At 40.2% G+C, this 27,083-nt stretch overlaps 2 protein-coding genes across 3 annotated transcripts; both read right to left on the reverse strand.

The window, feature by feature from the left end:
• Positions 1-2,072: 2,072 nt before the first annotated feature.
• Positions 2,073-13,900, reverse strand: LOC139643804 (programmed cell death 1 ligand 1-like). 2 transcript variants are annotated; one of them, XM_071519072.1, is made up of 6 exons: positions 13,817-13,900; positions 11,727-11,794; positions 9,512-9,564; positions 6,961-7,317; positions 6,572-6,696; positions 2,073-6,419 (listed from the first exon to the last, which is right to left on the reverse strand). In XM_071519072.1, exons 3-6 carry the CDS (start codon positions 9,555-9,557, stop codon positions 6,282-6,284), a joined length of 666 nt encoding a protein of 221 aa, XP_071375173.1. In that variant the 5' UTR covers positions 9,558-9,564; positions 11,727-11,794; positions 13,817-13,900; the 3' UTR covers positions 2,073-6,281. The 2 variants fall into 2 exon arrangements, with proteins under 2 accessions (XP_071375173.1, XP_071375174.1); XM_071519073.1 differs by having other exon boundaries at positions 6,520-6,696.
• A 4,507-nt stretch (positions 13,901-18,407) lies between these two features.
• Positions 18,408-23,760, reverse strand: LOC139643810 (uncharacterized). The gene is made up of 5 exons (XM_071519079.1): positions 23,575-23,760; positions 21,851-21,903; positions 21,123-21,482; positions 19,923-20,138; positions 18,408-19,842 (listed from the first exon to the last, which is right to left on the reverse strand). Exons 2-5 carry the CDS (start codon positions 21,894-21,896, stop codon positions 19,718-19,720), a joined length of 747 nt encoding a protein of 248 aa, XP_071375180.1. The 5' UTR covers positions 21,897-21,903; positions 23,575-23,760; the 3' UTR covers positions 18,408-19,717.
• Between the last annotated feature and the right edge of the window lie 3,323 nt (positions 23,761-27,083).

A 27,083-nucleotide genomic window follows, 5' to 3' on the forward strand; every position in this document is an offset into this window, starting at 1 on the left:
TAAACCAAATTGCAGTACAGTGATCTTGCATAGTAGTATTGCAGAACAGCAATTACTGTGTTTACACCCAACTGTAAACAAAACCTACATATTGTCCATGTGGATCAGGATTATCACGGATTCTCCAGGCGCAGCAACTGGGAATCACAACCCTGTGTCTATGTGTGTTCAATACTGCCATACAACAAATTGTCTAAAGGCTGCATATCGAAATTTTTGTGTTCCCCTGGGTTAGGAAGGTCAACAACGGCACAGATGACATCCCATATCCTCCTGGCGAGGCGCAAAATGTAAGCAAGTATGTGTGGTAGCATGGAGACACAAGAGTCCGGTTGTTGGCCACAGCACGTCTTCTCCCTATCTGTGGGCATCTCCTGCAGATGCACCAACCAGGTTGTTGTGGGACACGAGGGACTGACAGAGGAGCAGACGAGGAAGATTAGGCTTGGGTCCCGTGACAGGCACAGCTCAGGCTGTTGGTTGACTGCCTGTCTCTAGCAGGACCTCCGCTACTTCGCCCTCTTCCCCGTCCCCTGGTCCGTCCAATATGACCACCTGATGTACTTGGCACTGGAGTGGAGTCATCGTCAGAGCCGATGCTCTCTTCTTGGAAACTCTAATATTGAGAAAAGTGGTTATCTAGCTTTGGAAATGTTTGTGGCTAGTTTCATTGTTTATATCGGTAATGCTCTCGTAATCTAGCTAACGTTAGCTCGCTAACCTACTTGGCTGATATACAGCCTACGAGGAAAATTCTTTCATTTATCCAACGTCTTTAGCTTACCGAGCACAATTATACTCATTTCTGAGATAAGATATAGTGTGGCATATATCTGTGAGTAACATGTAAATGCTCAATGTTTTTTTTTTTATTATTACCAGTGTTTCTTCTTACCTGTGAATCACACATGAGTATCAGTACATCAGTAGCTCAGTTCAGTTGACAGGCGAACTCATGAACACGCATGAGGCTCCTTTGGGGGGAGGAGTTACGAATGAGTGGGAGGGGTTACGGGGCAGAGGGAGGGAGCAGAGAGGCTGTGTATGTTCAAATTCTACCTCTGCCTTGCTCTTTTCTCCAAAGTTGCCTACCCCAGCTTTAAAGGGGAAGTTTTATTCAGTTTAGTGAATTAGCTCAGGTGTGTGTGGAAGTTGAACTGTCAGAAACAGCAAACAAATCAAATACGGAAGCATCTTGAAGAATATTAATATGAATACATTTTATCTATGCTCTTTCCTGTGATGAGTTAATTTTCTTTGTTTTCCAGAGATACCGAGTTATTTATGTCGTTACCTTGAGATAACACATTTTGTTTTCCCGAACAGTATTTCAATAGAAAGTAATGGACACAGAGTAATTCTCTCGTTATCTTAAGAAAACGTAACCCCCCCCCCCAAGATAATGAATTAATTTATCTTGTTCCTCGAGATTTCCAACTCTGAACACTAACAGGTCGACTGCAACATTTGGGTTTTGAATAATTTGGGAATAATTTGATCCTTTAGGATGTTGGTTCCGAACAGAAAATTATCTTGTCATCTCCAGAAAACAAGTTTTGTTATCCTGAGATCTTATCTTTGGAAAACACATTTTGTTTACCTCAAGATCTCGGGATATAATGGGATCATTTTCTCATTATCCCAAGAAAACAAAATGTGAGTTCATAAGATAATGAGACATATCTCGTCAAAACAGAAAATGAACTCGTCACGGGAAAACACTGTGAATAAAATGTGTTTACGTCCTCAATGGGCTTCTGTACGTGTGGAATTGAATACGATTAATTCAGCTGTGAGGAGAGCTTCAGCCTGGGAAAGAGTTGACGTGATCATGACTGTGGGAGAGAATACATGTGTGTGAATCAAGTCTACTGTGTCTATGTACAGTATAAACTGTTAACCAGGATGAGGACGGGGTAATGGTGTCACTTCTAAACGCTATAAATCAAAACCACTGAGTCTGTCTTTGAAAACAGAACTTTTTTGTGAGGAAATATTTTACAGTGAGTCTTAACTTTAATGAAGCCAGAGTCATTTTGTCACTTTAGGTGTATGTATGAACAAAGGAAAAATATAATTCATAATAATCTTTATTTATGTAGTATTTTTTTAAAAGCAGTTTAGAAAATCTTACCAAAGGGAATACAAACATGAACATAAAAAGTATAAAAGATATCAAAACAGTAAAGTCAAGATGTTCATCAGAGGACTTAAAGATGAACAATATGTAAACGTGGATTCAATTACAATCATGTCATAAAGGTGCCGAAAATGACTCTTCGGAGTGACGCCATAGAGGAACCATTTCTGGTTCCACAAGGTTCTTTAAAGAACCATTTCTTCACCTCCTCTTTGCTTAGACTCCTGATTGTGTTTTTGTTTATCTGTCCTTGTATCGCCTAATTTGCAATCGCACAATCTACTGTATACTATGGAGGGGTTTGGTTATTTCCACATTTATGCTATCACCCACCATCCAATAACTAAGAATTAAGAATCTTTTAATATCCCAAAGAACCATATTAAAAAGGTTCTTGAAAGGTTCCCTGCAGAACCAGAAATGGTTCTTCTATGGCATCACTCCGAAGAACCATTTTCAGTTCCAGTTCGCACCTTTATTTTTCTGTGTGTGCCTTCTAAGAAGAATTTCTAGTTCAGCATAGGAACGAAATGTTTTCTCTGCTTCTTTGCTCTCCCAAACTCAGCTGTGTCTCTTTCTTCTGCTCACATAGCTACTGAGTGAGCAGAGAGGAAAAACAATCTTGATCGGCTTCCTCTCCATACAATACTGTCCTCTGTGCTCGCACCGTGCTTGTTCACCCTCGTCGTGCACACGCTTGAAAACCACATGATTATAGTTTTTGTTGTTATACAAGGAGCCACTTTGCTCACTAGGGCTAATAGTGGCTGAAAACCTGAGAGAACAAGGCTAGATCTCACTCATCAACAATCACAGAATAACATGATAGAATACCACATGCAGCAAAACATACAGAGCACCAAGTTGGAAGACAGAACAGGTCGATCTTACCAACTAGCAGCAACCTTAGAGCCTCAGAGAAGATGAGGAGGAAGTCCAACAACAAAACATGAGGCAAAACATTTCTTAAAAGTCACGCCAAGTCAATGAGGGATGCCCCACCAAGATGGCAATGATATGGCCAATTATAACCTATAACTACCTTTACAAAAAGTAATGAAAACAAGAAATGTAAAATACATAAAAGAATATAATAGAACACAATTCTGAAAAGCATAAAAAAAATCATTAAAATAATAGAAATGGGTAGGAAAATTGTAGTCACATTAGAATAGCCCACCGATCACAATGTATTAGTTTTTTCGAGTTTGAGTTTTTTTGAGTTTACACACTAACACTGCATCCTGAGACCAAATGACCACAACCTCAAACTCATGTACCAAACACTTCAACCAGTTTTGCAAAAACACAACACAATTTCTGATTTCATTCAGATATTAACAAAAATCTCTTATGCATTCACGAGGAAAGCGCTGCCATTCAAAATGCCAAACTAAACTTGTACACTGGTTACATTGACTAACTACCAAACTGTTCAAGTACAAATCAAGGATACAGTGTTTCAGTATTACAGTAGTACAGGCATGAACCCACTAATAAATAATGGTATTCATAGCTTTTTCCACTGAGCACATCAGTGTGCAGTTGGTTCTTAGATCTTTTCACAGGATGGCATCACTTTTGGTTTTTTGAATGTAGCGTTTCCTTTTGCAAGAGATTTGTGGAGCTTTGCATTTTGTGTCGGTTTCTTTTATTTGTGTTTAGAGTTTTGAGAAAATACGGTATACTTTTGGGAAATATGTGTAAACAATTCAGAAAAACCAATGCAAATAAACATGTTGTTCTTCGTGAATGATGCAGGCAGCCCTTTGGCCAATCAGTAACAAGATGCATCATTCCTCCATGTTTCATAGGACCGGTGTTGTAGCAGCACTGTAATGTGCAAGAATTGCACTATACAACATAATGAAAACAGCTTAATATTCCTATGACCCTAGCCGTCAAAACAAAGTTACAAAGTTCTTTACAGAGTCATTAAAAAAAGAGGACATTGAATAGCAGAAATAGTATTAAAAAGTGGACACAAAAAGCAATTAAACTTCCAACCACATCTTAACTTAAAAGTTAAGATGTGGTTGGAGGAGGAAGAGGGGGAAAGCTCTGTAGGATCATCATTAAAAGAAGCTATACGAAGCTTGAAATAAAACCAAAAATGAGGAATAAAACAGAACAATATCCCCAGCCCGATTTAAAATAGATTTAGTTATAGCCTTACATTCTTGGGCAAGGCAAAAGCGCGGTCACTTTTACAACCTAACTGGGAGCAGCAATTCTGTTTTTATAAAGGTGCTATATGAATAGATTACTGTTACTGTTACTACATTATCTCTTCAAGTTTAATCAAATCAGATCAACTGTGATATCATGTCTGATGCATGGATGGACAAAGCATGATCCATATACCACCACCACCTCCTCAACCCATTGTGCTGGGGACCCCAGAAATTAGACGTTTCTGGGCCAAATATGGCTGAGTTTAGGGTGAGTTTTGACAGCAAGTGTGTGCCAAAAAGTAACTGGCCATTGTTAAGGTTTGTGCGGTATTTCAATTCTGGACCAAAAGTGGCCAAATTTAGCCTGCCACTTTTAAGGTTTGTCACGGCATTTTGATTCCGGCCCAAATGGAGTTGAGACGTGAAAACATGGGCATGACTATATTGCCAGGTTCCAGAAGCAAAAAAACAATTCAGTCACGTGACACGCCATTCGGCATGTTCCCATTAGCTCAAATGAAGAGCCGAGAAGTTTGTGTACAATGGCCGATTGGAGGTAAATAAACTACGAATAGAAGAATTGCGCCATCAAAGTCCCCCAGTTACAGAGCTCAGAACACAGTTGTCGCTCTGTCTAATCCGTTCTACAGTTCCACGTCTCTGGGCTTGACACACCTACCAAATCAGCGGTGTGAGTTTGTTGTGCACTCGCCATAGTAAAGACCTCTAAGGATCATGGATATTGTAGTGTTTGGTGCTGTTTGAAACAGGGAAGCGATAGAAACAAGTACAGATCCTGTACCAGCCCACGGCGCATGTGTTGAATTCCACTAGCTGTGGCCACACTGATCCATCAGAAAATGCACAGAAATATTTACGGATAGATTTCTGTCCATTGGGCTGCTTGGGAACGTCAACATGGTGGAGAGGTAGAAATACAGCGGCCTAGCTTCGCTCATAATGGAGCTACTTCACAGAAAAAAGAAGCAGGCTATACAGTATAAATTTACTAACAAACTGACCTGGAAAACCTCCAGTCACCCCAACGTTATACCAGGCTTTCTCCGTTTTATCTTTGTTTTGGTTGTACCGTTGCATCTGTGATTGCCACATTTTTTTTAGAAAGAAAACGTAGAAATGCCTCAACACATGGTGACAAATCCGTCTGTCCAGATATAGTTCAACTGGGTTGAACTTTTTGTTAGTCAAAACGGATGGAAATCGCGTCATCAGTCCTGCCGGACAACGGACAGCTCTTGTTGAAAATTAATTGAAATACACGAAACAGAACCTCCCTGAGACGGACAGACACAGTGGATCAGTGTCGCAGCGACTACCGTAACTTAAATACCACAGGTAAGAAAGTTACCAGTCATTAAAGTTGGTAGGGCGGCACAAGATGTGGCTTTCTGTAAATTAATGGTGGAGAGTGTGGCTGTGTGTGGGAGCAATCGTTAGCTAGCGCGACGTGGTTATCGGTTAACTCTGTGTGAGACTGAATGGCATTTAGCCCATAGGCAAGAGGCCAACTCTTAGTCAAAGACGCCCTCTAGAGGCCATCTCATGAAGCAGATCATCTAACAAAGCGACAGGTGTTGGACTGACTGCCAGACCTGAATGTGGGTCCTCATGCCTTCGGCTGCGCCGTGGGAAAAACATGATTCGGCACTAACGAGGTTGAAACAACTTTGAGTATAGTTTTCTGATCTTGGAGACTCCCGGGGTTCTCTGTTGTGTAATATGGCGTTTATCACTAAAGTTCAAATCCCTATGAGTCTGGTGGCTGGAGAATCTGCGTGAAAAGTGCCTCTGGGACCAAACGTCTCAACTCTATATGTTCCAAGTCGTTTCTTCAAGGTTTAGTTGTGGCTGTGTTCTGGCAGCCAGATTTGGATGGGTTGATTGCCGTTATCCCATGGTGATATGTGGGCCGAATGATGTGGTAAGTGTGGGCCAGCACTCAGTTGCTATCTGGGACAAATATGTGAATCATTTCTGAAATGTGGATTCACACATTCACAATTGGGGTGAAGAAACAGTTTCTTCAATACTTTACTAGACAGGAAGGTCAACAGCAACATTTTCCTCATGGTCTTGATCTGTACCTGAAACAATAACAAGTGAGGAATAAGCATGGCACACACACAAAAAAATTACATTGATAAAATGTAAAAAATGGTAAGACATTAGAAAAAGCAAATCTACCGTATTTGTCTTTTGGGCAACAGCATTGATGAAGGAAAGCTACTAGAGCTACCAATGCTACTGCTGCCACAGCTCCGATGAGACCAAAGCGTCCACGTTCTCTCTGCTCTGGATCCTCTGGTAGATGTTCTGCATCCTCTGGTAGATGTTCTGCATCCTCTGGTAGATGTTCTGCAGCTGCATGGAGATACCAGAGTTTGTATCTAATATATATCCACTCAGCAGTAGTGAACCACCACAGTAAGAGAATTTACACCAATTCTAGAGAAAATGGGAAATTAAAAAACACTGCAATTTATCTCAAGTTCTCTGGAAAATAAAACACAAGTGTCCTCATCACACAGGTGTTTTTTAACAGCAGAGGACGACCTTTTCTTAATCAAAGAAGCTGCCGAAATGAATCTGGTGAGGAAACTTCTGAGTTCTACTGAGTCAACTTACCAGTGACAGTGAGCAAACATTCATTATTGCCCCCGTCATAACCAGTGGCCACTTTACAAAAGTATGTGCCTGAGTCGTCAGTCCTGAGTCTGGACAGATGAAGCAGGATGTGTCCTTCTCTGAGGACGTCTTCGTCACAGCGCACTCGTCCTGCAAAGTACTCATCTTGAGGTAATTGGTGCTCAATACTGCGTAGACGATGATATAAAGTCTTAGGAAAAGATAACCGTAGTGCACAATAGATGCCAAGTGAGGAGAGAGACATGTCGGGTTTGGGTGGGAAGATCCATTCCATCGTCACGTTACCGTTCTCCTCTGCCTGATAGGAGATCTGCTTCACATTCACAATGAATGTTCCTGTGGGAGAGAGAGGAGAGAGAAAGAAAGTGAGGAACAAAGAGAACGAATGTCTACGTGCACATAAATAATTTCCTCTTAACATGACAAGACAATGCTCCGCCTAGCTTGCGGTCTTCATATAGTCTCCATCTATGTACATATCTGTCTGAAGCTGGGACAAGCAATTATGTGACAGGGTGCAGCTTTTCATTCCAGCCGAACACTACAGCACCCGATCATTGACTAACACACCTTAAAGCAGAGAAGAGAAACTAAACAGTGAAATCTCTGGCTGTAGGATTTGGCTGTAATGACCTGCAGAGTGTTGGGTCTTCATGGCACATTACTGCCCATCTCTGATCTAGAGAGACACGATTAGCAGATTAACTTAATTGATCCTGAAGGGGAAATTGGGTCGTTAACAGAAACAACAAATAGAGGTGTAGGTGATGGCCTTTCACCTTTAAGTTTGCAAAGTGTCACAATGACTACGTTTACATGGACTGCAATAATCCGACTATTGACCTTATTCTAAATAACACAATATTTCGATTAAGGTGTTTACATGAGTTTCTTATAGAATATTCCATTCATATTCCTGTTTACATGCTACAGAGCAGAGTCCGATTAATGACTGAAGACACACGCCCACATTACGTCTGAGTTTCCCTCCAGAATTTAACCTGAAACTGTTGTTGGGAAAAATGTTGGGACTTCTTTTTAGTCATCTTTTCTTCTGTAAACAAGTTGCGCAACACTCACTGGAAGCTAGAGCGTGCGTCGTCAAGCAGTTGGATTGCCGTATGTGTCACAAAATAATGTGAAAACTCTGATAGGACGTCATAAAGCGATTAAGGTGTTTACATGTCTACAATGTACTTCAATAATGTGACTACCATCGGAATACTCCACATGTCTTAATTAGACTATTGCTTACTCCGACTATGACCTTAGTCAGGTTAAGGTAATCAGAAAATTCTGTTTACTTGGCAGTGTCTTATTCAGAGTATTGTCTTAATTGGGTTAATATCAGAATATTGCAGTCCATGTAGACGTGCTCAGTGACTCTAGCCAAGCCTAAGAAGTGAATTCCCCCACCACTCCATGGACATGGAGTGATAGTCACACATAAATCCGTTGCTGTGGCGGTCAAGCTATCACAAGTAAGGATCTCTCTTTCTGCCGACTTCAGTGAAGCTGCGACACTATTTTTAACATCCGCATATAGCTTTGGGACTCCCACTTCACTCAAATGCTTGTGGGTTGGTACAATATACTGTGGTTCCAGTACATTGATCAGGTTTCGGAAGCCAGTGTCAACTCAGATCATGGTTGAAATCAAACCAATCACCAATCATGTGACCATTAGCTCATTTAAGATACCAAGCATAGTGCACTTTTTTTTATGTGTTGTATTTCATAATGTTTATGTACTGGACTCTGCAATTTTAACTCTCGTAAAGTATTTTGTAAAACTGCCTGTCTTTGTATCACTTGCCCAGGGACTGCAGATGAAATTTAGCTTTCTAGCTAATTCTGGGACAGTTACAAACTGTCCATTGTCCCTGTTAAATAAAGATATATAAATAAATAAATAAACATGTATTCAACGGCGCTGTACTGGCGTATATCGTTGCAGGTGAACGTTGTGATCGACTGCATGCGGTGATTAAGATGGAAGCTTGCATGCAAATGCCTTCTCAAGCTGGGGTTGTTTTGGATCCACCGGTTTGGACTGAGACTGCAAAGCAACCAGGTGATGCTTTTGTCCAGTTCTTTTTTATACTCGCAGTTTTTAAATCCAAAATGCATCCAGACATGCACCTTAAGGCTTGAAGTAATTGGGTAACTGAGTTTCCCCAGTAGTTGGGAAACTAAATAGCACAAAAACCTAGGCTACAAATATCCACTGAAAGAGACATAGATTAAAGATCAATCTCTGGATTTTAGGAATATATATCGGAAATCAGAAAATTAAACATTTTTACCCGGCTCTATCCACCACTGAGGATAACCCACCGCCACAGGAACTTTATGATGCACCTCATAATGCTAATAAGGAGTTTCTACTTGCTAAAGACAATTCAGGCTATATTGCTATTGGCAGAGAGAAAGACAAAAAGGCTATGAGGGTAATGAAGTGAGAAAATCTGTTACTCAGGCTGAAAATATCTTTATATTTCTGGATAATGAATTGAAGGTGGAAGCTGACCGCAGACACAGGATGTGAGGAAGAGCAGCAGCAGGATCCAGGTCATCTTCTCCCTGTGAGAGCAGAGGACAGAGGGGGAGGAGTCATGAACATGTGATGAAACCTAATGCCTACCATACATTAGAAGACATTTAGTCTGACACACTCTCAAATTTAACAAACATTTGTGACAAGTGAAAAGTTTTTAGTCCTAGAGGCGCTCGAATTTTAAGAAGACTGAGAATCATGCAGCATCACACATTAAAAGCAGGTTTTCAGTGCATGTGAAGGATTATACAGGCTCAAAACACTGATAATGGACTATGAAGTTTGAGTGTGAATGAAGCTCCAACATCCCCCTCCTCCACCATGAAGAGAGATGAAGAGATAAAGAGATAAATGAGATGAAGAGATAAATGTAGCTGGGGCGCTACTGTCGTTCTCTCCACAGTGTAACATTATGAAGTGGCTTGTTGGCCAGCACACACCTTGTGAGCCAAGACTAAAGAACATGTTTAATTTTGTTGTAACGGGCAAGACAAGAAAAAGAAACAGACTGCATTGAGACGGCTCCAACTGACTTTTCCACCTAACGATTGTGGTGACAGGAGAGCGCAGCAACTGCCTCTAACCATAGCAACTATGGTTAGAGTCCACTATTTTCTTGTATCTTGTAAAAGCTTGTAAATGTGAGCTACAGACTGTAGCTCACATCCATAGGGAAATTCACATATTTGCCGTCAACCCTTTGGTTGACTTCACCCTCTGTCAGTGTATGGGAGATTTCTTCATTTAAGCAATCTAAAAAGCATATGGCTTTGGTTATGAAGTACATTGTAGGAAGCATCAACACATCTCTTTTGGCTTTTCACAAAAATGCACTCAGTATTACTTACCTGAAGGGAAAAATGAGTTACTTAACTACGCTACCCAGCAGGCTTTTTGCTAGTTGGAATGTTCCATCTCCTGCAAAGGGAAGCAGTTAGCAATGATAGCTAGCTAGCTAGCAAAAATGTCTTCAGTTCCTCATGAAGCTGAACTCAGACTTTAGTGAACAGACCGCAGCTGAACAAGTGAAAACCTGCTGAGACAGTCTGCTCCCTACTCTAATTAGTAAGCACAGTTTGGCCAGCGGTCTGTGGGCTGCCGGCTTGTCACAAAACTTTTTCAAATTGTTTCCTTCTACTCTGATCCACAAAAGTGATTTTATCTTCATACCATAAAGCAAGGAATCTGTGTCTGTGTGTGTGTCCTTCGTATATCTTGAGAACCGTTCGTCCGATCTACTTCACACTTGGCGGGTGTATTGCTGGGGACCCAAGGACATGCGGTGTCTTATCGGACGTGCGGTGTCTGATCGGACAGGCGACACGTTCAATATTAATAAACTTTGAATAAACAAGCAAACAGCGCTCTATGCAGCAGTGGGGCTCAAAGTGAATGGGCCCTGCACAAGTTAACTCTACAACCAGAGCTTCAGACTGTAACCATTTCACTTCATTAGGTTACTGTTTTCTGGTAGTGTGTGCAACTCCAACATGCTATAATAACAAAAGTATTTTACAAACTGTATACTACAGACTGAGGCTTTTTTATTTATTTTACAGTTAACACTACCTTTTGACAAAACTGTATTAGAATTAGTGCTACTGATACAGATTTGTTTCGTATGCAAAAAAGTAACTATACTGAACAAAAATATAAATGAACATTTTAGAGTGGCCTGTTATTGTGACCAGCCCAAGGCACACCTGTGTAATAATCCTGCTGTTTAATCAGCTTCTTGATATGCCACACCTGTCATGGATGGATTATCTTGGCAAAGGAGAAGTGCTCACTAACACGGATTTAAACAAATTTGTGAACAAAATTTGAGAGAAATAAGCCTTTTGTGTGCATAGAAAACGTCTTAGATCTTTTATTTCAACTCATGAAAAATGGGAGCAAAAACAAAAGTGTTGCGTTTATATTTTTGTTATATATAACAAAAATATAGATATAGTGCAGTAAAATGTAAAATATTTACTTTTAAAGCCTGAATCTGTATATAAATATAAATGTTTAATATATTCAGAGACTTTTAAGAGTTTGATTTGTAGATGTAAAATAAGCTTTTTGAATTTTTAGAATGTTCGTAACGCGTTCATATACAGATTAGAGGTCTGTTTTAAACGCTGCCAAGGCAAAACAAATGTTTTACAGCCACAAAATAAAGCAAATCCAGTTCAGATCTCACCTGAATGCCTGTGTCTCCCTCAGCAGCAATCCATGTTGTCAGTCTTTGGTCCTATGAGAGCCAGCAGCCTACACATTAAGACAGAGTGAGACAAACAGGACAGGACAGGAGTAAGTCGCCTGGTTGAAAACTAGGCAAACCACCTGAACAGCTCGACTGGCTCTGTGGAGCAAGAAAGGCCACATCTTGCCATGAAATATAAAACTACAGTTATATTGTGAGATAAAGCCTCTTAAACGCATACTTTGTTTATAGCCTTTTTTATTTTACCAACATTAGGCTATAATAGTGAATGGAAAGTAATCACTGAGTAATAAGTGCTTAAGATTGGCTGTGAAGGTGAAGGCAAGGCTTTCTTTTTATCATAACCTTTTCCACTTCAACAGATTATGATGAGTATCTAGGCTTAAAAAAACAAAACAAAAATGAAATGAACATTAAATGAGCATGGCAAGTGAGAGTGACCGCATACAGTCTACATGCCGCTATTAAAATACAGCAAGCAAAAATAAACTTGTCCACATTTCATTGTGTGCATAACTAGAAGGTTGAGAAGCCAAGGGTGAATGTTTTTGCTGATGCTGCGTTCAGGTGTCAGTGGGCCGTAGGAGGCAAAGTGCGCTGCTTCAATCCCCCCCCCCCCCCTCTCTCTCTCCCATTTTCTGCTGCTGGACTGCCCTTTCTCTTGTGACAATTTAGGGGAAGCTTAGTTTCCGCCCCTGCATGTTTCCACACACATTTGTCTCTAACCCAGGATTATAGGGACTTCCTTTTCTTACACAGCAGGGGCCAAATGTATAAACCATGCGTACACACAAAGTGTGCTGCGCCACTTTCCACGCAGGTTTCCGAATGTATAAAAATCCACGGGCCGTGAGAATGTGCGTACCGGTACACATCTTTCACACCATGTACGCAGTCTTTTGAGTCCGATTAGTGTGATGTTACGAGTTGGTAAAAAAGGATAATGTAAAAGTGTGAATTTGGGTGACATTTTATTTAGAGCTTTTTTCTTTCACTACATTGTGTTACGATGTAATCTATAGTTTAAAAAAACCTTCACTATGATTACATAGTGATGACAAGCCTTAATTTCGTTCTATCTTGAGTAAATATGTTTGCCACTATGGATTATAATAATTATAATGATAATGATGTTTATATAAATAAACAAATAAGGTAGGTAGGTAGGTAGGTAGGTAGGTAGGTAGGTAGGCTACTTTATTGATCCCCGAGGTGAAATTAAGGCGTTACAGCAGCTCACATCACAAACCACACAACAAAATAAGTGACAATAGAATAAAATAGAATTAAAAAAATAGACATCTCAAACGTTACTAAACATTATATACAGTAAGATGGGTAAGACTGATACACCATAATAGTTTGGTTATTTATGTGGATAATGTTTAACATTAGAAAGGCCAAAACCCATCTGGCATTGTTATTTTCCATTTTTAGTTCCTCCAACACTGGAGGAAAATGGTATTTTTTCTCCCTCCATGACTTTTCCTAAATATGAGGGTTTTAAATGAATGGGAAAAAAACACTTAGGAAATAGATACAGGCACTCTCCGCTATATCGCCGCGTTGGTTTGTGTGAATGTGTCTCTCTCTCCTCCGGCTCGCTTCAAGTAGGTCTGACTTATTGAGCACAATGAAAACCTAGTCAAACTAATTTCCCACAGATGACATCAGGCCTTAACTCACAGTCTCTGCTGCTCTCATGTGAACTTTCTGAGTGTTGAGCATAAGAGTCACGTTACTGTTCACTAGTTTCACTTTCGTTTTTACAACGGCAGACTGTGTAGGACTGATCAACTGTTCTGCTGGTCTGGCCATCGCCAAATGACAGACAAGGCTTTGTACACTGTGGTGCAATGTCGGCTGCCTGAGTTGCTCACAGGTTTATTAATAAATATGAAATCATCAGCAGATGGGAAGCTAGTCTTCTCTCCACAAGTTAGCCACCGCTAACGCTAACGTAGCTCTGCTCTAACTTCGGTAGGCTGCTCGTTGTTTAACTCAGAAGGCTAAACGTGATTTCTAAGACCTGCAAGTAACTGAAAACACTTTGCAACACCTCCTACCTTCACTTAGGAGTAGTCCATGTTAGCAGCAGGCATCGGCCCTCTGTTTTACAGAGGCATGTTATCAACTTTCACCAAACTTAGTGACACCCGGGACCCTGTACTCTGGGAGTATGGTGGGAGACTTTTAATTTGGCCAATCAGAGGCTTACAGTCTTCTGTCAATCAAAAACGAATTTCACCAATAGGCCGCCTGAACCATCAGTTTTCAATTCGGCTAATCATCTTTCTCATAGGAGAAGGGGAGGTTCTTGTTTCTCAATCAATGTTTAGATCCGACGTTTTCAGAGGTAAGTTGCCATGAGCAAAATAATAGGAAAGTTTTGCAACATGCTCACATCAATATTAACATTAACAAATAATGTAGATACTAACCAGAGAACATTTCTCTGAAAAGTAATAAATAAATATGATCATTATATAAATTGATGCAAGCCAATTCACCAGTTACCAGGCCATTTTAATACATTTATATTTATTGAAATGTGGTGATATGTGTACATATAGAGCCCCAGAGGCAGCGCTGTTGTTCTGTAAAAACATGAAGCTTCGGATGAAGTGAATCCGTTTCAACAACTTGTGTGTCCTGACATGAACCCGATAATGTCTCAGCTCTGCTTTAATCCAGCAGGGGGCAGCAGAGGTTCAGAGATATCAGGACAGGCTGTAGTGTTTGAAGAGTTCATTTTCAAAACACATTATATTATTCTCATATTATTATATTATCATTTCAGAACCCTCCTCAGAAACAGAACTGCTGTGTGAGCCGCGGTCTGGAGAACAGTTAAAGCTTTATTAGAAACCTGGAATGTGCTTTACTTTAATGTAAAGTTATTTTATGTAACAGTCACTTGGTCAGAAGGGTGGAGCTGCCATGTTGGAATGACATTCACAGCATATAAAATCAAAATAATTTTACTAGAATCATATAAAATGAAACAATATGGTAAAAAATATAATTAGTGATAATCTATATAGTACATATCTAAAAGCAGAGTTTACAAAATGGCAAAGTGAATAATAACAAGGAAATGCAATATTTGCATAAGTTCAAAAGAGATTAAAAAATTTATGAAAAAAAAAAAAAACACCACAAGATTAAAAGTGGGAAATTAAAAACAAATATATTCAAGCCTACAAGTCTACAAAGTGCTTTTTATAGAAAAGGATCTGATTGGCCCACAGTTCCTTATCCACAGACTGACTCAGTGCAAGTCAACACATCTCAGCTGTTCAGTTAGCATGTTGACCAGGTGGCTCCCTGCTCATATCTACATACTGCACAGAACATATTACATACTGACATGACATGGGTGAATTCCACCTCTTTCCTCCCTCCAGTTTACTTTGACGGTAAAGTGAACACCATGACCTCAATAATAATCCAATATTCCAGTTTTCTGCCATAACTCACATCATCTTTTCTGGCCAAGACATTCTCCTCTCCTTAGTCTCCAACCTGGGCGTTAGGTTCGACCCTCACTTGACCTTTGAAGCCCACATCAAACATCTGTGGAAGACCTTCTACCACCTCAGGAGCATCTCCAAACTCCGTCCCACACTTAGCCTGTCAGGCGCGGAGAAACTCGTCCATGCCTTTGCAGAGGTGGAAAGTAACTAAGTACATTTACTCAAGTACTGCACTTAAGTACAATTTTGAGATACTTGTACTTTACTTGAGTATTTCCATTTGATGCTACTTTATACTTCCACTCCACTACATTTCAGAGGGAAATATTGTACTTTCTACTCCACTACATTTATTTGACAGCTTTAGTTACTTTTCAGATGGAGATTTGACACAATGGATAATATAACAAGCTTTTAAAATACAACACATTGTTAAAGATGAAACCAGTGGTTTCCAACCTTTTTGGCTTTTGACGTTACAAAAAGCAGTGTGTAGTCGGGTCACATTTCAGATGTCTATGAGTTGTTAACAGCTCCACCAAATAGTGATTTTTCCCTCTAAACCTCACATGGTTTAATTTCAATAAATGTTCAAATGATCCAATATTTCAGCAAAAATCAAAGATTAGAGAAAAAGTCCAAAGACTGAAAACAGATTTGTGTATCAGAACTTTGTTTTTTCTTCTTTCCTCTCCCATTAATCTCACAACCCCTCAGATTTATCTGGTGACCCTTTGGAGGGGCCCGACCCCTAGGTTGGGAACCACTGGACTAAACTAGCTAACTGTATCTAAAGTAGTTCAAACTAGCTCCACCTCCAGCAGCTACATCAGTAACATGCTGCTTACACACTGATGCTTCAGTATTAATAATCTAATGATGTCATATATAATAAAATATCAGTCAGAGGGACCAAACCACTACTTTTACTTTAATACTTTAACTACATTTTGCTGCTAATACTTATGTACTTTTACTTAAGTAGGATTTTTCATGCAGGACTTTTACTTGTAATGGAGTAATTTTACATTGCTGTATTGGTACTTTTACTTAAGTAAAGGATCAGAGTACTTCTTCCACCACTGTGCCTTTGTCTCCTCAAGGCTGGACTATTTCTACTACTTCTCATCGGGTCTCCTAGCAGGAGCCTCCAGAAGCTCAAATAAAAAAAAACTACATCCAGAACAGCGCTGCCAGCATCCTGATTAGCGTACGAAAACATGAACGTATCACACCCGTCCTACACTCACTACACTGGCTCTCTGTCTCCTTCAGGGTCAAATACAAAAATATCTCTACTAACGTATCAGTGAATCCACAGAAATGCCCCTCCCCTCCTCAAGGAACTGCTCACACCACAAACCTCCACCTGTAACCTAAGATCCAGCAACGACAACCTTCTCCATCCGCCCAGGACCGAGCTCCGCACCATGGGGGGTCGGGCCTTCTGCTCGGCTGCACCTCGTCTGTGGAGTACTCTCCCTGACCACCTGAGGGCGCCACAGACTCTTGATGCCTTTAAAAAAGGTCTAAAAACCTTCCTCTTTAACAGAGCCTTTCTTTAACTTTGTGTTGGATTTTATCTCTTTGTTTTTATGCATTGTCTATAAAATTTTCTTTTTTAATCAGGCCTTTTTTCCGTTGTGCTGCTCTTAATGATCTTTTCTGTTGGTTAATTTTATCTGTTTTTATGCACCTGTTTTTTACTCTGTAGCACTTTGAGATTTACTTGTAATGAAAAGTGCATTACAAAATAAATGTATTATTATTATTATTATTATCATCATTATTTTTAATAATAACAAATTCATGGGAAAGATTTGGCTGCCAAGATATTTAATGGAAGGAGTCATCCATCTGAAAAGTCCTGTGCCCTAGCATCCCATTGAAATCAGGGGTGAGAGAGTAGAGTAGTAGCACTTTTTTTTTTTCCAAACGGTGGAGGTTTCATTTTCTGACCTGCCAACATTGGAAACATTTTTTGCGCACCACATCGTCGCAACTCCAATCCTCCTGACTACAATGTGTTATCAAGAAAAACAATAGAGCAAGCTGTGCATATACCTATACCTACAGTAAAGACATGTTTCACCTGTGGGGACCAACGTCAGCCGACCTCTGACCTGGGCTCATTTGCAACTGGAGTACAAACCACTGCCTTTACCCTACAGACTCTCAAGGCCCAATGGCTATAACCACCACAATCCTGGAGACTCCCTCACCAGTACGCCCTATGCAACTGCTCAACACACAAAACTATTAGAATATACTTGGATATACTAGAATTTAACAAATATAGGTCAATAGAGTAAAAGTTAATACCATGAATAGTAGAGGGCAAAAAATTCACAATTCCAGTAAATTGAATAAAGCCACAAAATTGAATACAGCATGTAACATAAGCATTATAGTAGGTAGCCTCTGTGGGAGGCTACCTATGCCGCCGTACCTACACCACGTCGGTGCAGCACAGGTACAGTTCGACGCAGAAATATAATTTACCCTTTAGCCCTCTCCCTGCCATCTTCTTCATCACAAGTTTGACACAGCAGGACGGATCAAAGGATCATTTTCATATAGTTGTATGTCATATTTCCGTACCGGCGTACACCAACCCAGAAATGCGTAAATGGCACTTTATGCATGTTGGTAGGGCTGCATTTTATAAGGAATCTCTTCATGTAGAGTGGATCGCATTATGAGGAAAAGTATGGCAACAAAAGCACCAATCCAGCGAAGAGAGCAGTCACTCCCTGGCTCGGCGGCTTGGTTTTCTCAGCTGTGGACTGAAGCCTGGCTGCTGGTCAGAGATCAGACAAATACTGAGTCATTAATGTGGAGAGGAAACATTTTACTGTAACAATCTGACAAGAGAACAGAAGAACCACAGCAGATCAGACAGGGGAGCGAGCCTCTCTTCACTTACAAATAGTTCTGAGTTCTACTGAGTTCTACTGAGTCAATTCATTTTGGCTATACGTTAACTAATAGTTAGTTAATTACTTACATTCCATGTATCAAACTCTAAAAACAGTTAAAGTTTCAACTTTCAAAGTGGCCTAATGTTTATCCTGTTTGTTTAACTACAACTTTAGAGCGGGAAGATTTCTTGGATGGTACAGTGAGCAGCCTAGTTATATGTAGGCTAACAAAACATAAAAAAACTAATGAAAGCCTTTTAAATCACTTTATTGATATTTAAAACCACAAAGGACAGCAGGATATTAAAATAGACCATTTTCACATCCTGCTTCTCAGCTTCTGCACTGACAAACAGGTGCATTACAACTTCCTGTCGCACCTCTGTCCTTCATTAAATCATTAAATCGCTCCACAACCTGCCCAACATGTTTATTTGTTACATTATGTATCTAGTGCTAATAACCATTACAGTTTTGCTGTTTTTGTTGGGTTGGTTTGTCAGTAAGTCGCAAAAAGAAACTTGCCACATGAAGTTAATGCACTGTAGACTATATCTCCCACCCAACATCACAAACTGTGTAAGTGTGTCAACACAAGCAGTAAAAATAGCAGCAAATCCACCGATGCTGGCGGTCCAAGGTATGAAAAATCACAATTTCAGTTATTCACACTAACACAACCCACCACACTCATAAAGCGACAAATAATTGCTGTAGTTCGTTCATGGATGATTTTAAATCATAAATACAAAAGATGTGGCCATTTCAACGAATAAAACATGTAAAGAAGTGAAAACAGTTAGAGAATGTAGAAGAATGACTGTTTTGATCATAGTGTCTCTGTTATCTCTCTACCTACAATACAGACAGTCATGGAGTTCTGGACAAAATCATATCTGACAATACAAATAGATTTGGGTCCCAAAATTTCATCAAATGGGGGTCTGTGGCTCTAATGTGGACTAAATTAGGGTCCTGGATATGAAAAAGGTTGAGAATCACTGCTTTAGATGAAGGATCTGCAGGCAGGGCCGGCTCTACACTACAGGGGGCAGAGGCAGAACTTTGTTTGGGACCCCCGTACCCCCCACACTGTCATAAAGGCTCTGGAACAGTTTACAGTTACTTACAAGCTGTAACAGCTTACTTAGTTACTTTTAAGCTATACAATATACAGTTTACAGTGTGCTGACTATATAGATAAACATTAAATACATTTCCCATTCAAGGCAATAAGTTTTTATGTGCATAAAATCAAGTATAGAAACCTCTAGTCTACTTTGACAGTGAAGTGAACACCAGGCTTCCCTCTTCCTTCATATGATTCCCATCAACAAACTCTGAATTCTACAAGAATTCTCCAAACTCCAAGACAGCTGACGAGCTGCACATGGACATTTGACTCGGGCCTAAAGGAGACTCACTGCTGTCCTGAAAACTGCATACACAGGTAAGGACGACTTTGGACCCCAAAGACTCCTGAAGTAAGCACCCCTTTACCATCTATGTCGTTAGTTAGATTGGACTCCAGAGTGTCTCTCTCTCTCTCTCTCTCTCTCTCTCTGTAACATTATACTGGATCATTTCTGCAATGTCCATTCCCACATGGAGCAGCTTGGGCTGAGGAGACGAACTCTTTGTTCTTTGTCTGGTCAGTCAGGAGCTCAATGTGGATGTTTTCCTCTCGGCCTTGACCTGTACATCAGACAATAACAAGTGAGGACACACACACAAATTATATTTAGAAAATGTTTGAAATTAGGTAAAGCAAATACCTTGTTGTTTGCTTGGGCAACAACGCTGACAAGTGAATACTACTAGAACTACTAGAGCTACTAGAGCTACTAGAGCTGCTAGAGCTGCTAGAGCTACTAGAGCTGCTAGAGCTACTAGAGCTACTAGAGCTGCTGCCACAACTCCGATGAGACCAAACCGTCCAAGTTCTCTCTGCTCTGGATCCTCTGGTAGATCTGGGGCAGTTCCCATTTTCCCTGGAAAATAAAACACAAGTCTGTATCTGATCACACAGGATGTGTTTTTAGCAGCAGAGGACGGCCTTTTTCTTTTTCCAATGTGAGTGAAGCTTTTTGTGCGTTGCTTTTGTGTTGCTTGGAGTCTTGCAGTTTTCCACTTTTGGCGCTTTTTTTGGAAGAGCTCCTTGAGCGCCCCAAGTTGAAAAAAAAACAAAAACAGTCTACTTCAACCAATGAGGCACCTACATCACCACTGAACTGTGAAAGGCCTTGTAGCAACAAAGAAAATGTCCAGTGATCAACTTGTAAGAAAGGAAAACATGTCTGTCTGCTTTTGGGAATATTTTGGATTTAGCTTAAATGACAAAGGTGAGACAGCCATCTTGAAGCTGTGAAGCTGTGTGAACCGAGTGCCAACAGGAAGTTTATTTGACTTCTGAGATTAATCTCAGAATCTATTGACCTGTGAGAATAAAGTCAGAATTCTGCCACAGAAGGATCTGGCTCTCAGTGGTCAAATAAATTTGACTGAAGCTAAGTATTATGTTCAGACAACATTTAATTTGTTTTAGATCATTTGTTGTCTTTAGTTGTTCATTACAGGTTTGGCTCAACCGGCCACAATAGATAACTGTGTGTGTTTATTTCAATGTTAAATAATGTTTGTAAAAAATCTGTAATATAGTTATTTTAAAAATAGAAGTTCAAAGTGTCCTTCACTGATTGAAGAAAATAAAAAAACAGGGAGGTCAGTTCAGGTATCACCAGCTGTTGTTGGACAGCAGCACTGTAAATTCATACCTTTACATGAATTCATATCAGTATACATTAAAATAAGGTATACCGCCCAGTCCTAGTGGTAACAGTCCCCTCCTGCAGTAGAACTACAGTGGTAACCATGGTAACAATCCCACCCTGCAGTCGTTTTTCTTTTAACTAAAGAAGCTGCTGAAATAAATCTAGTGAGGAAAGTTCTGCTGAGTTCTACTGAGTTCTACTCACCAGTGACATTGAGCGAACATGCACTGAAGTTCCCTCCATAACCAGTGAACACTTCACACAGGTACGTTCCTGAGTCGTTAGTCCTGAGTCTGGACAGATGGAGCCTGATGGTTCCTTCTCTGAGTCTGTGTTCATCACATCGCACTCGTCCTGCAAACTGCTCATGTTGATATTCTGGGTCTTCAACACCATTTTCTAAAGAATATAAAGGCTTTTCTTCACTAGGAGACACCTTTGCACAGTAGATGCCAAGCGAGGAGAGAGACATGTCGGGTTTGGGTGGGAAGATCCATTCCATCGTCACGTTCCCGTTCTCCTCTGCCTGATAGGAGATCTGCTTCACATTCACAATGAATATTCCTGTGGGAGAGAGAGAGGAAAGTGAGGAACAGAGAGACTGAGAGTGTTTACATGCTCACCAATACTCTGATATTAACCTGATTAAGGAAACACTCTGTCTATATAGGTTTTGTTGGAGAGTTTTAGTGTCCATGATGGTCTAAATGCTGTTTCAGAGGCTTTTCCACCCTGACAAGAAGAAAACTCTGGAGGAAACATCACAATATCAGCTGATTTACTGACAGTAATTGGAGTATAGGGGTGCATGTAAACATACAGATGTATTAAAAAGACAAAGAGGCTGTGAGGGTAATGAAGTGAGAAAATCTGTTACTGAGGCTGAAAATATCTTTATATTTCTGGATAATGAATTGAAGGTGGAAGCTGACCGCAGACACAGGGTGTGAGGAAGAGCAGCAGCAGGATCCAGATCATCTTCTCCCTGTGAGAGCAGAGGACAGAGGGGGAGGAGTCATGAACACGTGATGAAACCTAAGTCATCTCAGATCCCTTCACACCTCCAGCTGTCCTGTGGACCAACAGCAGACACTGAGCCATGTGAGATATGAAGTCTGGGTCTGATTCACCTGCTGGAGCTGAGAGTGGAAGAAGTACTGGCTCCCTGTACTTTATCCTGATTATTACACTGATACTTACCAAGCACATGTTTCATTTGACACTAAATATACATTATAAAAATATCAATAATGATAATGCTAATACACCAATTTTCGTGATCATTTTCATGGTTTTCCTTGAGTGATTCCTGCTGGAATTTACTTAAATCATGCAGGAATTTTAAGATCCTGCAGGTCATGGTCCTTCAGGACTCCAGCAGGAATTGCCTGCACAGGGCTTAAAGAGTTCCTTCAGGACAGGTCACAGTCCTGCAGGAATCCTGCAGCTGCTTCCTATAGGATCTGGTCACTCCTACAGGATTCTGCAGGACAGAACCTCCACAAATAAATTCCTGCAGAATTTTTTTGTAGAAAGTTTGGTTTGGTTCTCTCTGAATAAATTCAAAGCAATATTGTAAAAATCTTCCAAGTTTCTAACCTCCGTTGTTTCTCTGTTTACCACGAGATGGCGCCAGGTAATGTGACTAGAAACTCAAAACAACGGGAGTTGAAGTGCAGACTGCAGAGAGTTGAAGGTCTATGGGTACAAAACCAAGCCCCTTAATTTTATCTCTGAAATGTCCTTAATTTCTCATTACATAAACATTCATTATCCATTAAAAATAACATATAGCTTTAAAAAAGTAAGGTTAGTATCATGGGTTTATAAGGGATTTATTCATGGGTTGATTCACAGAGACACTCGTAATTAAGGGATTTTTTCAAGTCACGAGCTCAGCTTCATTAAATAACTTACAGCTCAACATCAAAATAGAATGAATATTTATTGAAATTGAAGTTAAAATTGGCACAGCAGTAATTCCTCTATGATGCTCCATGATGTGCTGGTGGAAGAAGAATGTGGGAACAGCAGGTGAACCAACTAGAGAAATTGAGATTTTATAGAAATTAAGTTCTGCTTGGTGAATCACTTATTGCCGAATTGTCCAGCGGCTCCTAAAGATACAAAAAAGGTCTCAAGTGATGATCTACGATGTGTGCATCATTTGATGATAAATAAGGAAACATTAAACTTTTTGAATGGAGTTTGGTTCTCTTCTCTCATCGGGTCTGTCAGCCAGCCAATTTTTAACTAACCACGTCCAATATGAATATCTTATGATTGTAAAATATTACGGCTGGAATGATGAGTGTATTTCCACTCGTTGCTGACTCCGGACCGTGGGCTGTCTATTAGGACAGATGAGCACCTGGCAAAGACGATCCGTTCCACCATTTTACATTAGCTTGGATTGGTTGGCTGGTAACAAAACAATAGGCTGTTCACAATTTCAAGGAATTTCAACATCAACATTAAATATTCCTTTTTACATTGGATCATTAATTCAGCAGGATCCATACAGCCCTGCCAACCTGAGTCATGATCAAACATTCTAATTAAACAAACAATTATCAGGAATAAATGGCCATTATATACAAAGAAACAAACCATATATTTACTAAACAACTTGAATAAATAAATAAAACTTACTCACACAATCCAAACTAATAAGGAGGAACAAGGCACCTGCCTGCAGTCTGTTTATCTACCAGAAGGCAAAACTCCATATAAAGTTTTAACCTACATGAATGAAATGGCCAAGGAATGGATCAAGAAAGATTACATTTAGGTGAATAATGTTTGTATTTCCAGTAGATCCAATACATCCAGAAAAAAACAGGATTTCTCCCACAGTCCATACAGGCAGCTGGTGGAGACAGGAGCATACAGATCTGCAACTGTAGGCAAAGCAACCTTTCTGTACGCAAAAAAAAAAACTGGTTGCCAGGTTACCAGGGTTTCATTCAGCCCATTTCCCGTTTTCAGTTATAGGAACAATAGAGTGACGCCCCCTGAGAAACCAAAGAACCTGCCCAACCAGAATCATGCCAGAGTCTAAAACCGACACCTGCATTTGAATAACAGACTCAGCTGAAACAGGAATTACAGATAGCACAGATAAAACAGTAGAGGGGTTTTGTCAGAGAGAGGGATGTAAATGACATAAGCAAGTAGAAACTTATTATTACGACAACGCTCTATCTTTAATTATTGCTTTAATTTCATTGTACTTATTACTGGTATCATGCATTACATTTTCATTCATATACTTTAGTACTGTTTTACTCTCCAGCCTACTCCTCTATTCTTTGTTTCTATAGCGACCCAATTTCCTCTTCAGGATCAGTGAAGTTCATCTTCTAATCGTGTCTCTAGACAGATATGTAGATAGATGGAGACAACATGATGATGCCACAAGGCACCAGAGACTCTGACACTGGACTGTAGACTTTGTACCACACTGAGTATGTTTACATGCACACCAATACTCCAATTACTGTCAGTAAATCAGCTGATATTGTGATGTTTCCTCCAGAGTTTTCTTCTTGTCAGGGTGGAAAAGCCTCTGAAACAGCATTTAGACCATCATGGACACTAAAACTCTCCAACAAAACCTATATAGACAGAGTGTTTCCTTAATCAGGTTAATATCAGAGTATTGGTGAGCATGTAAACACTCTCAGTCTCTCTGTTCCTCACTTTCCTCTCTTTCTCCCACAGGAACATTCATTGTGAATGTGAAGCAGATCTCCTATCAGGCAGAGGAGAACGGGAACGTGACGATGGAATGGATCTTCCCACCCAAACCCAACATGTCTCTCTCCTCACTCAGCATCGTTTGTGCACTGGTGTCTCTTACTGAAGAAAATACTTTATATCTTCTACAAAATGGTGTTGAAGACCCAGAATCTCAACATGAGCAGTTTACAGGAGTGCGATGTGACGAACACAGACTCAGAGAAGGAACCATCAGGCTCCGTCTGTCCAGACTCAGGACTAACGACTCAGGTGTTTACCTGTGTGAAGTGTTCACTGATTATGGAGGGAACTTCGGTGAATGCTCACTCAACGTCACTGGTTAGTAGAACTCAGTAAAACTATTTGTAAGTGAAGAGAGACTCGCTCCCCTGACTGATCTGCTGTGGTTCTTCTGTTCTCTTGTCAGATTGTTACAGTAAAATGTTTCCTGTTCACATTAATGACTCAGTATTTGTCTGATCTCTGAACAGCAGCCAGACTTCAGTCCACAGCTGAGAAAACCAAGCCGCAGAGCCGGGGAGTGATCGCTCTCTTCGCTGGATTGGTGCTTTTGTTGCCGCACTTTTCCTCACAATGCGCTCCACTCTGCATGAAGAGACTGCTGCTCAAATGAAATCTCCACTGTTTGGGGAAAAAGTGGCATCTTTAGCTTTCTGTGTGCCAAACCTGCTTCACCCGCACAGCTAACTGCTGACCACAACTCATTCACTATGAAACACTCAGAGAAACACTTCACAGAACCCGTCACTTACTAAGGTACATGCACATGTTCCTAGTCACAATTCAGAGTTTGTTGATGCTTGTTGATGTTTGTTGAAGCCGGTCGCCTCACGTTCTGCAGGTTGTAGCTGTATTGGTGTTCTGTTCTTTCAGGTTGGTGAAGATTGGACAGATGTTATAGACTGGGTTAGAGAACAGTTGGACCTTGATCAGGACCTGGTTCTCATGGTCTGTTGTCCTGGGATTTCTGCAGAAACAGTTTGACAATCACAGCTGGGCTGCAGTCTAAAGAGGATGTGTGACTGTAAACAGCTGTTTATATAGAGCTGAACACAGCCTTTGAACTCACCGACTCCCCACCTGCTGCAGTTCAGGTGTTTCAGGTGTCTGTCCTGAGACGCCATTTTGAGAGAGATGAAGTCTGGGACTTGTAGTTCTTTATCCCCTACATGTGTTGAGGTCATGGTGTTCACTTCACTGTCAAAGTAGACTGGAGGTTTCTGTACTTGACTTTATGTACATAAGACCTTATTGCCTTGAATAGGAAATTTCATGTTAATCTATATAGTCAGTACACTGTAAACTGTAAATTGTCATAGCTTCAAAGTAACTAAGTCAGCTGTTACAGCTTGTAACTGATATATTTGCCTTTCTTATTTTAACACTTTGTCATATTTTGCAATAATTGATTTTTGGTTTGTGATGTAACTGGACAAATCTTTAGCCATAAGCTTTCCCTATATGCTGACTATGCAGTTGTGTAGTGGGGCACCATTGTTGAGTTTCTTTTTTCTTACATGTTAATTTCATATATATGTTCCATTGTATTATTTTACCTTGCTGTATTTTGTTCAGTGTGCTGTTATTCATTTCTCCCTCAGTATTTAATGTCTATAGATTACAGTTTGAAATTCTATTACTGCACATACTGAAACTCTTTTAACACCATTTGTATACTTGTAGCCTTTATTACAGTGTGGGGGGTACGGGGGTCCCAAACAAAGTTCTGCCTCGGCCCCCTGTAGTGTAGAGCCGGCCCTGCCTGCAGATCCTTCATCTAAAGCCTTAAGCACTGAGCTGATATATCTGTCTGTCAGTCAGTGTGTCATCCTGTGTTCATGTACAATGTGGCATCATGCTAACAGGTTACCTATGTAATATGTTCTGTGCAGTATGTAGATATGAGCAGGGAGCCACCTGGTCAACATGCTAACTGAACAGTTGAGATGTGTTGACTGCTTTTAATATTGTTTTTGATTTCCCACTTTTAATCTTGTGGTGGTTTTTTTGTTGTTGTTGTTGTTGTTTAATCATTTTTTAACTCATGCAAATATTGCACTTCCTTATTACGCACTTTTCCATTTTGTAAACTCTATTTTTAAATATGTACTATATAGACTATCACTAATTATATTGTTTTATCATATTGTTTCATTTTATATGCTTTTAGTAAAATAAATTACTTCAGTTGTATATGCTGTGAATGTCATTCCACCATTCTGACCAAATGACTGTTTTTCTAAAAGTAAAGCTCATTCCAGGTTTCTAATGAAGCTTTAACTCTTCTCCAGTCCGCGGCTCACACAGTCGTTCTGTTTCTGAGGAGAAATTATCTGGATGGACGGAAGAACCAATCATGTCGGGGGTTGTTAAGAATACTGTGTTCATATTTCGTAAAATACA

Source organism: Centroberyx affinis, unplaced genomic scaffold, assembly GCF_046629955.1.
Source record: "Centroberyx affinis isolate AG114_WGS23_722 - 3 ecotype Tasmania unplaced genomic scaffold, CSIRO-AGI_Caff_v1 ptg000655l_1, whole genome shotgun sequence".
NCBI classification, from domain to species: Eukaryota; Metazoa; Chordata; class Actinopteri; order Beryciformes; family Berycidae; genus Centroberyx; species Centroberyx affinis.

Bases quoted from the DNA above. Each gene is read 5' to 3' on its own strand.
- LOC139643804 (XM_071519072.1), bottom strand. From the start codon at position 9,557: ATGACCTGGATCCTGCTGCTGCTCTTCCTCACATCCTGTGTCTGCG. The intron at 6,697-6,960 runs GTAAGTTGACTC...ATCTCCATGCAG, and splicing joins ATGTTTGCTCACTGTCACTG to CTGCAGAACATCTACCAGAG. The intron at 6,420-6,571 runs GTAGCTCTAGTA...TTATTGTTTCAG, and splicing joins CTGTGGCAGCAGTAGCATTG to GTACAGATCAAGACCATGAG.
- LOC139643810 (XM_071519079.1), bottom strand. From the start codon at position 21,896: ATGATCTGGATCCTGCTGCTGCTCTTCCTCACACCCTGTGTCTGCG. The intron at 21,483-21,850 runs GTCAGCTTCCAC...TCTCTCCCACAG, and splicing joins CCTCACACCCTGTGTCTGCG to GAATATTCATTGTGAATGTG. The intron at 19,843-19,922 runs GTATTTGCTTTA...TCTGATGTACAG, and splicing joins TTGCCCAAGCAAACAACAAG to GTCAAGGCCGAGAGGAAAAC.